This window comes from Calidris pugnax, unplaced genomic scaffold (assembly GCF_001431845.1).
Source record: "Calidris pugnax isolate Ruff unplaced genomic scaffold, ASM143184v1 scaffold203, whole genome shotgun sequence".
NCBI classification, from domain to species: domain Eukaryota; kingdom Metazoa; phylum Chordata; class Aves; order Charadriiformes; family Scolopacidae; genus Calidris; species Calidris pugnax.
Genome location: NW_015090928.1, coordinates 992,546 through 1,004,353, shown reverse-complemented (window position 1 = coordinate 1,004,353; position 11,808 = coordinate 992,546). Strand labels below are relative to the sequence as shown.

At 42.7% G+C, this 11,808-nt stretch overlaps 1 protein-coding gene across 1 annotated transcript in view; it reads left to right on the top strand.

Annotated features, from left to right (window-relative positions):
• The first annotated feature begins 1,936 nt into the window (after positions 1-1,936).
• BICD2 (bicaudal D homolog 2 (Drosophila)) overlaps positions 1,937-11,808 on the top strand; it is a 74,054-nt gene continuing 64,182 nt past the window's right edge. The window contains exons 1-2 of the mRNA XM_014951529.1: positions 1,937-2,025; positions 7,331-7,445. Coding sequence (XP_014807015.1) covers positions 1,937-2,025; positions 7,331-7,445 — 204 coding nt within the window. The remainder of the gene's footprint in view (positions 2,026-7,330; positions 7,446-11,808) is intronic.

Sequence of the window (11,808 nt, the reverse complement as noted above, 5' to 3'; positions counted from 1 at the left end):
TATTGTAAATATTATATAAAATCCTCTATTGTTGTATAAGACTTTTTTTCTTCCTGTTCACTTATGACCAGGTATATAAATGTCTGTAATATTCCTACAAAGATCAGACAGATTGGTTAAAAGGCATAACGACCTCAGGCAGGTGATCTTGGGCAACTGAACCTTTATAGAGGTGTTTGGATTACTGGATGCAGGCGGGAACATTGCAACCAAGACAAGGAGAAGGCTGAGATATTTAATGCCTTCTTTGCCTCTGTCTTTAATAGTCAGCCCAGCTAACCCCAGGGTGTTCAGCCTCCTGAGCTGGAAGATAAAGATGGAGAGCAGAATAACACCCCCATAATCTAGGAGGAAGTATTTAATGATTTGCTTCTGCACCTGGAAACGTGTAAGTCTGTGGGGCCAGATGGGATTCACCCAAGAGTACTAAGGGAGCTGGCAGGAGAGCTCACCAAGCCTCTCTCCATCATTTATCAACAATCCTGGTCAACAGGAGGATCAACTTGATCTCCTTCTGTGACCATGTGACCCGGCTTCTCAATGTGGGGAAGGCTGTGGATGTTGTCTACCTGGACTTTGGTAAGGCATTTGACACCGTCCCCCCCAGTGTTCTCCTGGAGAAGCTGGTGAATCATGGCCTAGACAAGTGTACTCTTCACTGGGTAAAAAACTGGCTGGATGGCCGTGCCCAGCGAGTTGTGATTAATGGGGTGAAATCCAGTTGGCGGCCAGTCACCAGTGGTGTCCCTCAGGGCTCAGTTTTGGGGCTGGTCTTATTTAATATCTTTATCGATGATCTGGATGAGGGAATTGAGTGCACCCTCAGTAAGTTCACAGATGACACCAAACTAGGTGGGAGTGTTGATCTGCTTGAGGGTAGGAAGGCTCTACAGTGAGACCTGGACAGATTGGATCATTGGGCCAGGGCCAATGGGTTGAGGTTCAATAAGGCCAAGTGCCGGGTCCTGCATTTTGGTCACAACAGCCCCAGGCAACGCTACAGGCTGGGGGGCAGAGTGGCTGGAAAGCTGCCCAGCAGAAAAGGACCTGGGGGTGTTGGTGGACAGCTGGCTGAACATGAGCCAGCAGTGTGCCCAGGTGGCCAAGAAGACCAACAGCATCCTGGCCCGTATCAAGAATAGTGTGGCCAGCAGGAGTAGGGCAGTGATGGTGCCTCTGTACTCAGCACTGGGGAGTGCTGGGTTCAGTTCTGGACCTCTCACTGCAAGAAGGACACTGAAGTGCTGCAGCGTGTCCAGAGGAGAGCCACCAAGCTGGGGAGGGGTCCTCCTACGAGGAGAGGCTGAGGGAGCTGGGCATGTTTAGTTTGGAGAAGAGGAGGCTGAGGGGGGACCTCACTACCTGAAAGGAGGTTGTAGAGAGGTGGGTGTTGGCCTCTTCTCCCAAGGGAATAATGACAGGAGCAGAGGAAATGGTCTGAAGTTGCAGCAGGGGAGGTTGAGATTACATATTAGGAAGAATTACTCTACTGAGAGGGTGGTCAGGCACTGGAGCAGCCTGCTCAGGGAGGTGGTGGAGTCACCATCCCTGGAGGCATTTAAGAAACATGTAGATGTGGACTTCATGGCATGCTCTAGTGCCTGAGATTGTTGAGATGATTGTTGGGTTTGTATGGTTGGACTTGGTGATCTTGAAGGTCCTTTCCAACCATAATGATTCTGTGATTAATTTCTGTGATTATAATTAGTAGCAATGAAGCTTGCATTATGTTCCTACTAAATGTGAGTTCAGAACTTGAGATCATGGAATCACAGGTTGGTTTGGGTTGGAAGGGACCTTAAAGATCATCCAGTTCTACCCCCTGCCCTGGGCAGGGACAACTCCCACCAGACCAGGTTGCTCAAAGCCCAGTCCAACCTGGCCAAGAAACCCTCCAGGGATGGGGGCCTCCACAGATGTGTTTACCTGTTTAAAGATGGGGTTTCGATTAGCAGCCACCATCTCTGTAGGAATTATTCAGAAAGTGGGCTGCATCGACGTGAAGGGCCTCTGGCTGGAGATAAGGTAAAAATCTTTAACACGCATCCCCTGTCTTGGAAAGCAAAACTAAGCAAAACTGAAGAGCTGGCTGAGCAACTGTGCTGGTGAGAAGTGGCCTTTGCATTAGTCCTTGTAGCAGTTAAAAAAATGGAGTTCCCTCCCATGAATCCTACATGAAGTTTCCTGTATGCATTTTTTTTAACTTGATAATGACATTTGTTGCTTTTTAGTGGGTATGGAGGTCAGTGAGAACATTGCTGAGGAATGTAAACATTCCTCTGTGCTTCCTGCTGTTCTGCTTCTCTCTAGTCTCCTGCCCTGCTGAAATCAGGTGTGTGATGAACTTGTGAGCACAAGAAAATAAAATGAGATTTATTCAGAGGAAGAAAAAGACTTCATTTTTATTTTTAAACAATACTTTGCCATCACTACATTACTACTGCTTAAAAATGGATAGTATGACCTTAGTTCTTACCTCTCTTTATTGGGTTTCTGTGCATGCAGTTCTGTTGTTTAACAAGCATTTTGGGATCTGCTATTTGTGGTCAGGATTTTGCGTTTGCTATCATGGCTGTATCTGCAATCTCCCACACAAACCCCAGAGTTCTGCACACCTTTACACAGGGGATGTACTATCACACCAGATCTGCATAAGCAGCACTTTGTACCTAAGCATACAGTTGGAAATAATTACCCATGGAACAAGGCAGCAAAACTGAGATTCTGAGCTCCTGAAATGATGGAACACATGCAGTTATTTTTAAATTTGTCTGGAGGGGGGAGAAGATCAGTTCACTAGATGTACGTATGAAGTCTCGGTCTTCTTAGTTGGAAAAAAATTCTTCAATGAAATACAAGATATTTATGTTTTAACTTAGCTATAAACAGATGTATTCCACCATTGTAGGAGCTCCAACTGTGATCTGCTTTCAAAGACTCCAAAACTCTCAGACTTAATTTACTGCCTTTTATTTCTGAATGTCTGGAGCTTTGGAATAAAGTAATAACATAGATTATCCAGGTTTCTTGTCCTTTGATAATCTTGAACAGATTACTAAAGCCTGATCCGTTCCTTTCCTCTGTAATGTTTTTTGTAGTTTCTCAGGGTGTATAAATCCCTCATGCTGTCTCAGCATCTCTGCTGCTCTGTAGCACTAGTGCCATTTCAGGCCTTGGCTCTAGGCTCCGAAGACAGAGGTTTTCAAGACACACTTCTGGAACTTGTTGTAGTGATCTATATTTTTGTTGCTTTCTAACTGTACTTAAAATGCTCTTTGCATGCTGCAAATATCTGGAGAGCAATTATCTGAAGAGTTTGGTAATTCTATCATTTCTGTGTTGAATCCTGCAAGTCTTGATGTATCTTTTAACTTTGAATATTTTTTTTTTTTGCTTTTGTTTTTTAACAGTTTGCTTTTCTGTTGTGGTGCTTTACAGTTCAGCCAATAATTTAAAAACCTACATGAGTTTTCTTTTCATAGTTTTTTAAGTAATAAAAAAACCTCCTTTTTTCTCTTATCATTCAGTCTTTTATTTTAAATAATTCTGGTCTCTTTTCAGCACCCTGTGATTGCATACAACTAATTTGCAGCCTGAAGACAGCTTTTTTTTGAATCTTTCCTATTGCTTTCTGCTGCATTGTTGGCAAGGACAAGCTAGTGACTATTGGTTTGGTTTGTGTTTTTGTTTGTTGGTTGGTTTTTTTTCCTGAAGACCCATTTTGTTTGGGTTTGTTTGTTTGTTTGTTTGTTTTAAATTCCTCTGAATTTTTTTTTAAGTCAGGAACAGACCATGTTCACAGGCTGTCTCTGGATTTCTCAGGTTACCTCCAATTTGGAGAATTTGGGGTTTATCCTGTTTCAGAGACTGGGCCTTAATGTGATGAGGGAGCTAGACAAGGAGTCTCCCGTTGCATTTAGCAGCTCAGTCTCTCAACTGGTGAGACTCATTCACTGCCTCCCCTCCCCTGAGCAAAGCTTAAATCTGGTGGATCTGAGAAGATTCTGTACGAGAAAAAGTCTGTGTTCTAAATTGCTTTTTTTAAAAAAAATATATCTTGAAATACATAACAGGCTTTCATTTTCTTAGAGTTGTAGTTCCTCTCGGGTGGAAGCTTAGGCAATACCCCACATGTTATAAAAAGTCATTTACCATTCAGTTGTCGTCTTGTTGTTCCACAATCTGCTTGAACCTGGTGAATTCTGGGCATCCACAGATGTGGATGGGAACATGTAAATCCTTGTCTATGGCTGCCCTTAAATGACATTCCATAGTTGGCCACTCGGCAATGGCAATGGAAGTGGCACTGTTTGGCCAGGAGTGGCAATTGCGATGTCCTCATTGCCAATGCCAATGGCACAGGAGCCCATCGGATGGAAGGTATGGACTGTCTTACATGTATGATCTGGGGTTTGATTGCGTGAGGGCAAATCTTCAGTTTCTCTGGTGTGGTCACTGGAGTCACATACATATAAGCCAACTGTGCTGAGTAAACTCTGGTACTTGAACTTCCAGTTGTGGACCATGCTGACTGGTCTGTCTTGTATTTTTAAAAATAAATAAATGAAAGGAATTTGGAAAGCCATTGAGGAGATGGATTTTTTTATTTTTCCCATTGTTATCTTTTGGTGGAAAGGGGAAGTATCTAAGTGAACTAATTCTGCCATGCAACTTGTGCAGACACTCATATTTGGCTGAGAAATTGGCCAGTTTTGAGGAATGCGATCTGGTTTGTTCTCATCAGTTTTAATTATAGTGTTTCATGCAATGTAAGCAATTTCCAGCTGAAGTACCAGAAATTACTTTTGTTAGTTGCGGTTTGTGTTTCTGGGACTGAACTTCAGAGAGACATGCCCGCCTTTGTAAATATGGGGAAGAGCAGCTCTGAAAAGTGGTTGCCAGGAATAATCATAGCTCTGGTGATCTTTGTGCTGGCATGCTCTGTTAAATTCCTCCTGAAATCAAGACTGTAATCATAGCTCTGGTGATCTTTGTGCTGGCATTCCTCCTGAAATCAAGACTGTGTGGCCTTTGTCGTGGAATTTCTATGAGTCTCTTGATTTTCATTTACCTTCTCCTTGTTTCCATGCTAACTTGTCTGTCACCTTTTTTCCCCTCACTTAGGAGGGGCTTAAGACTCCAAGACTGATGTTGAAGGGCTCTGCTTGTGCAGCAGCCCCACGCGAGTGAACATTCCCTTTTGTTAACAACAGCAGTTTCTTTTGTGTGCTCATGTTAGACCTCTCCTCACAAGGCTGTATCTACGCTTTAGTGGCAATACAGAAATTGAAAATTCCTGAGACTGTCTGCGTTAAATTTAAACCTAACTGAAGAAAAATGAATTGGCCAGAGGGGTTGCAAGATTCTATAAAGCAACCCGATTTCACTTATCTGGAGAGTCCTAATTTAGGGAATGCTCAAAATTTTTAACACGAGGGCCTTATGTAGCTGGAAGACTGGCAAGGGCTAAAGGATTGATGCTTTTAATGGGCATCTGTAATTCACAGTAGCAGGACCTCTGCCTGCGAGTGGTAATTTTTTATTAGTCTGAACAACACATGATGCTTATCAAAATCACGAAGAGCTGAAGAATGAAGACTTTGTTTTGATTATTTTTTTTAGCACTGACCATAGAAAAAATTAACATATGTATTGAGTGAGTCTTCCTGGGTGTATTTAAGTTGTCTTATTAAAACCAGCAATGGTCCAAAAAAGTGGCAAGAAATCACTACCAGAATGGCATATTTGCAAATCTGGAAGAGATTTAAAGTATGTACTGAGTGCTTGTTTCTTTCTGTGATACAAACAGAATCTAACTGTGTAGCATGTATGAAGACTAGGTATCTCTTTTGATATGCTCTATTTTCTATACTTGTTTTATCAGTCTAAATCTTTACCATCTTTCATTTATACTGCTGCAAATTAAAGCAGAGCTTAAACTGTTGGTGTAAAAATCTATGGCAGGTAGTGGGAACAGGAAAGACTTGGTTCTGAAGTTGCGTTTTTGAGCCAGGAATTATGACTGGAAATGGCAAGAATGGTATTTGTCAATAGTTAACTACAAAGGTCTTTAAATGGCTCCTGTGACTTCAGAGTTACTCAGTGGGCAGAAGAGAAATACCTTTCATACTGTGGCACCACTGTGTGGCTCTGACATCCACCAGGAATTCACAAAGAAGGAAGGCGGACTATCCACGCCTTAAAAAAAGACCTCAGGTTTTGTTTGGGAATGTCAAGGCATTTAATGTTATGGGTGCCTTTTGTTCTGGCTTCACGTGGAATTTTGTGGCTCCTCTTGATGCTGTTACACGTCAAGGTGCTGAAGCATTGATGTCAAGGAAATAAAAGAATGGGCTTGTGTTAATGTTGATTTAATCAATGTATTCAAATGTCTCAGTGTTCCTAAACAATTCTGTAAAAGTCTACAGAATTGCAGCTTTTTGTCATAATTGAGGAAAATGAGCAAAGCCCAGTGCTGGAAGGTTGGATTTTTTTGTGGTTCTCTGTATGATGACAGGAATGAAGCCACCTCTTGTTATCTGGTGCTCTGGGGACATCTTTATCATTCAAGTGGAGCCGGTGACAAATTCTGAGGTCTGTACACAAGGTAGGGGGATACCTGATTATCATTCCTCAAGTCCTTTTTAAAATAAGTATCTGGAAATACAGTGATTGTGTCTCTCTAAAACTGATGAAGATGAATGTGAAACTGATGTAGTGTTTGGGTTTTTTTAATTTAAATTATAGAATAAGTATTTACTTTCTAGCTATTCCAAGTAATGGCCCAGGGGCATAAAAAGCAAGCTGGAATCTTTCTGTTTATAGTAATTGCAAACATTCTCTAATTATTAAAACAATATAGCACTTGAAATAGTCTCTGTTAAGAGGTCCCAAAGCAGCCCATTGTGCTGCGAAGTCTGGGCTTTGGAGAGTATAGGTTTGCTTGTAAGGTGGAAAACAAAAATGAACTTAAATCATGATAACTATGAGAAACTGAATGTCTGAAGAGGAAGAAAGGGCGCTTGCTTTACTGCTGATACGGTGTGGGGAGAATTTTGTGATTCGTAACCCCTTAGATGGCTACAGAGCAGACATGTCCCGGGGTAACGGGGCCTGGGTGCTGCTTCCATGCAGGGTGGAATCCATAAAGGCTTTGGCAGGTAACGGGATTATGTGTAGATCTGCCTTTTGTCCTATCCATTTTCGCAAAAGTTCTGGCTCGCTCCGTCTGTCAGCAAGAAGAGTATACGTTATTTCTTTACTTGGCCAGCCCTCCTGCTCTGAAATAAGCGGTGACTGCTGTAACCCTGATGGGGCTGTGTAAAAATAGCTACAAGAACGTTCAGGGCGGCTTCCTCTGCGCCGGCGCAGTTTGCTGCTGGGGTTGGCAGGGAGCCACGGCTCGGGAGGAAGGAAGCCTGCGCTTCCTGTTTGCCACCGGCACAGTAATGCATCGGGGCTTCCATTTCCCCTGTGTTTTGTAGTTCGGTCTTCCCTAATCCTTCCCTTTCCTCCAGAAAGGGTCTCGTGGAGTTCTGTGCATTGAAATACATTTGTCCTCCTTTTTTTTCTTAATCCTGGGAAAAGCCTGCCCTTGAACTGTTTCTGGCAGTGCTATCCCCAGCAGGGAGCCATCTGAGCAGGGTGGCAAGTGGCCCGGCACCACTCCCCCGAGCAGTGCTGAGCACTGATTTGGCTGCGTGTTTGGGATGAAATGGTGCACACCAGCAGCTTGGCCGCCTGTGTGAGCACAACCAGTGGTTCTCACTGCTCCCTGGTTGTAGAAATTCTCTTACGAGGAGAAGGCTGGGGTTTTTTCACTCTCCCTTCTTGCTTTTTAACTCAAACCTCAAAATAAAGGCTCAAATGTGTCTGTGTCTAATGTTTATTTTTTTAAACAATATACAGCCCCTACAGGCAATGGCAAGTAGATATGCTGTAGGTCAGTGGGAAGCCTGGTGGATGTAGGCTGCAAGCAAAAAACATGAAATGAGATCGAGAGACTCATCTGGAGTTTGCTGTAAATGCAGTATGTACTAGCTGGGCGCAAAAGGTTATGCAACTGTAGTTGAATTAAATTCTCTGGGACTTTTCTCCGGTTCCAAGTGGAAAGTAAATTTGCTATTCAGGTATAAGGAGTTTTTACTGAAAAGGCTATTAAGATAACAAGAATAAGTCTGCTTTTGTAGTGCAGAAATTGCTTCTAATGGTATATTTGATGATACGCTTTCTGCAGTCTTGTGTGCGTATGTCAGAATGATTGACGACCACTAAGACCAAACAGCCGGACTGGTAGGTTTGGTTTTACAAAGCTCTCTGTGTACAATGTAAATGAGCAACTGAGCTCACATGAGCACAGGTAACTTTAACATACGCAGTAAGTGGTTAGACAGTTATTCAGTCTCCTTTACTACTTCAGTGATTAAAAGTGTGCTTAGGTATTTTAAATAAGTAGTCTGAGGCTGGGTTGTGGGTTTGTTTTTTTTTCTTTTATTTTCCCCCAAAGTGCCTCATGTCTTGGTTAATTCGGGTACTAAAAACTCAGAGGTATTTACATGCATTGGATTGTGCTTACACAACCATGTTTCTGACTCCTTGTGGCCCAGGGTTTGTTCATGAAAGCCTCTATTATTGCCACATCAGAGGCAACTACTCTCCTGTTCAATAAGCAGCAGGGTAATGAGCTTTACATCAAATGTTTAGCAGGATGCTACTAACTTCCTCTTGTTGTTTGCTGAGTGGGTGGTGCCTGCTCAGCAGGGAAGTGGTGTTCTTACTCGGGAGGATTCCTCATGCAATGAGATGCTGATGCCATTAACTACTATATTAAAAAAAAAAAAAAAGCTGGGGGGCTGGAGTTACATGAGTATTACTGCAGAACCTCATGTGCACTGTTAGACTTATAGATAAAAGCTCATTTGCTGTGGAGCGGAGCCTTCCACAGTGCACTAAGGCTCAGTACTGAAGAGAATAGAATGAGGCTTCTAAAGCTGTACTCTGCATGCGGGTGGTCCTTTGGTTACCAATAATTAAAGAGTGAGTAAAAGCTGTTTCTCCTCATCCCTAAATGCTTAAACTTGCTCCCAGCTACAATAGTCCTCTCAGCTCTCCAATTGTAAATGCTGGGTTGGGGCAGAGGAAGAGAGAGAAGTCTAATTTCTTGGGACTGGGTGCTCTGCCACGGAGCAGTTGCCTCTGCACCCACTCAAATTTTTGGTTGACCTTTTTAGAACTGTGGTTAAACGCTGGTTGCATAAGTGGGTTGTGTTCTTTCTTGTGTGAGAATGAGGTGTTATGTCTTGTATTTTATTTTATGCTAACTTTATAGAAAAGTAGTTCATAATATTGCTGCGACATCTCTCAATTGTTAAGTTTTCCCATCATGTTGAAGGCCATTCAGCAGGCTTTTACAGGAGCAGATGAGGAGCCTAATACCCTGAATTTCTGCAATGTCACTGTTTCTTCACAGTTACAGTCTATTACTTAACAGGCACCTAATGGTAAGCAAGCTCTTCCACAGGGCTGTGCTGCTCCGCAGATGATGTAGTGATGCTCTGGAAGGACTAATCCTGCTCCAACCCAAACCACAACATTTTATAGAACGGTGATTTAGAATTATTTTGTGTATTAACTGGGCTTTCACCAAAGAAAGTGTAAACCATTATTTTAACACAATCAAAGCCATATCAAGGGCTGGACTCTTTCCTGGAGTGTGCACACATCTTCACCATTGCATCCCCTCTTGGAAGATGAGTTTGGTGACCACGTTTGGGGTGGGCTGGCATGACAGGAAGTGATGTGTTGTTTTGAAAAGCCTCATGATGTCCCAATAGGTGGGGGATCAAGGGTGGGCTGGTGTTTGTGAGTCTGCCCCTGCTGTTTAGTGAGGGTTTTCGTTTGGCCCCTGGGGATATTTGAGTGTGAGAGAAAGCCTGCTCCCAGACTTGTGGAAACATGAGGGCTTTCACAATGGGAAGGAACAAATGAGGAGCTGAGATCTGTCCCTGGGGTTGTAGTGACACCCACGTGGTGGCTGGGGCTCTGGAGGAAACTGGTGCTGGTGCTGGGTTGGAGCGCAGAGGCTGCCGGGGGGCACTGGGCCACTCCTGCTTCCACAGGACCACACACGTGCTCACTGCATATGCCCCAGGCTGCACTCAAACTGTTTGCAGATGTTAAGAGGAAAAATCTTTTTTGTTTATATTTTAAGGGGGTGGGTGTGTGTGTGGGGGGGAGCAATTATACTATTTCCATTTTGGCCAAATGTGAAGGACATAATGCATCTACTTGCTTTGTCAGCTAAGTATAACTCCTCCTGAAGTCACATGTGTTTAGAGAACCAAGCTCTCACTTTATTTTTCTTTTTTCTACTTGCAGAAGTTTTTAGTTGTAACAAAAGTTCAACTGACTCTGGGAATAGCATTATGCTGTGGTAAATATAAAAGGCTAAATATAAAAGAGCAAGAAGGTACGTGGCGGGGGGGAAGTACTGGTGCAAATGGTATTGAATATTACTTAATGCTTGTCTCACTGACAAGTTATGTTCTTAGGTTGAAGGTAAGGATGAGAAGGAACATGATACTGTCAGCAGAGGTATCTCCATGATGCATTTGCTCAGTTTCCAGTGATTTATTGATCAGGTGCTTGCTGGGCAGCAATGACTTTGTGTTTAATGGCACTTGATGAAAGTTTTCTCCTCCATAAATTTTTATAGCAAAGGCTGTGTGAGGCATGCACTCAAGATAACCCTATATTGTCCTTTATGAAGTGTGTAATTTCAGTATGATCTTCTTGACTTTTAAGAAGGAATTGGCTGTTTCTAATGCTTTTAGTGTCCATCACACCCTTGGAAGGTCCATCACATATCTTCTCAGGACTTTTAATGTACTTCGGTTACTTATGCTGGTCAATGTTACTTATCTCTGGTCAGCTGCCAGAGATCTAGTGTAATATTTATAGGTCACTGATCTTGGTTTTAAGTTTTTAAAAATGATTTCATTGTAGAGAATACCTGCATCAAATTTCTGCACTACATAGTCCTGACAGTTGCTCGGCTCGAGTGCCTGTAGCAAAGCAACAGTCTCATAGAACTGTTCATAATCTGTTTGCAGTTAGTTCTTGATTCATATGCGGGGCAAACTGAAGACCTAATGGCCTGCTTAAGAGGATCAAACTGACATTGTGAACTGCCCTGTACAAGTAAAGCATTCTGTCAAATTTAGCAGAAGGGTTTAAAATGCAACAATTGATGATCAAAATTTCTACAATCTGATTTTGGAGTGAGTGAGTTTTAGCTGTGCTTTGATTCCTCAGTGGGCAGTGAAGGGCACCCTTTGCACTCATGAGTAGAAGTTTATAGTCTCTTCTGTTCTCAAACAACTAAATAGTGCTGATGTTTAACAGTATTAACTCCTTATCCTGCACATCTCCCTCTATGGCAGCATCTGTGGCCTGGTCTTGAGCTGTGCAGATATCTGCTTGCAGCAGACAAGACCATTAGTTCATTGATCTGTTATGATGCAGAGCAGAGAAAGATGCCTCAGGACAGCTTTTTTTTAATTTTTTTTCCCCTTTATCCGTCATGCTTGAAATGATCCTGAAAGGAGCACTTTTTTTGTAGACTTCTGTATTGCTCCCCTTTACCTTCCTGTCCCCACATGCTCTCCTTTTATTTATAAGAAAGCACAAGTGTATGCACAGCAAAACTGCCATTCCTGTCTAACTTAAGCTCAGAAAAATGCATTTGGGGCCTTCTAATTTTTCTTCCCTGCTACAGTTACAGTAATTTTTCTTAGGATAACCACCCCC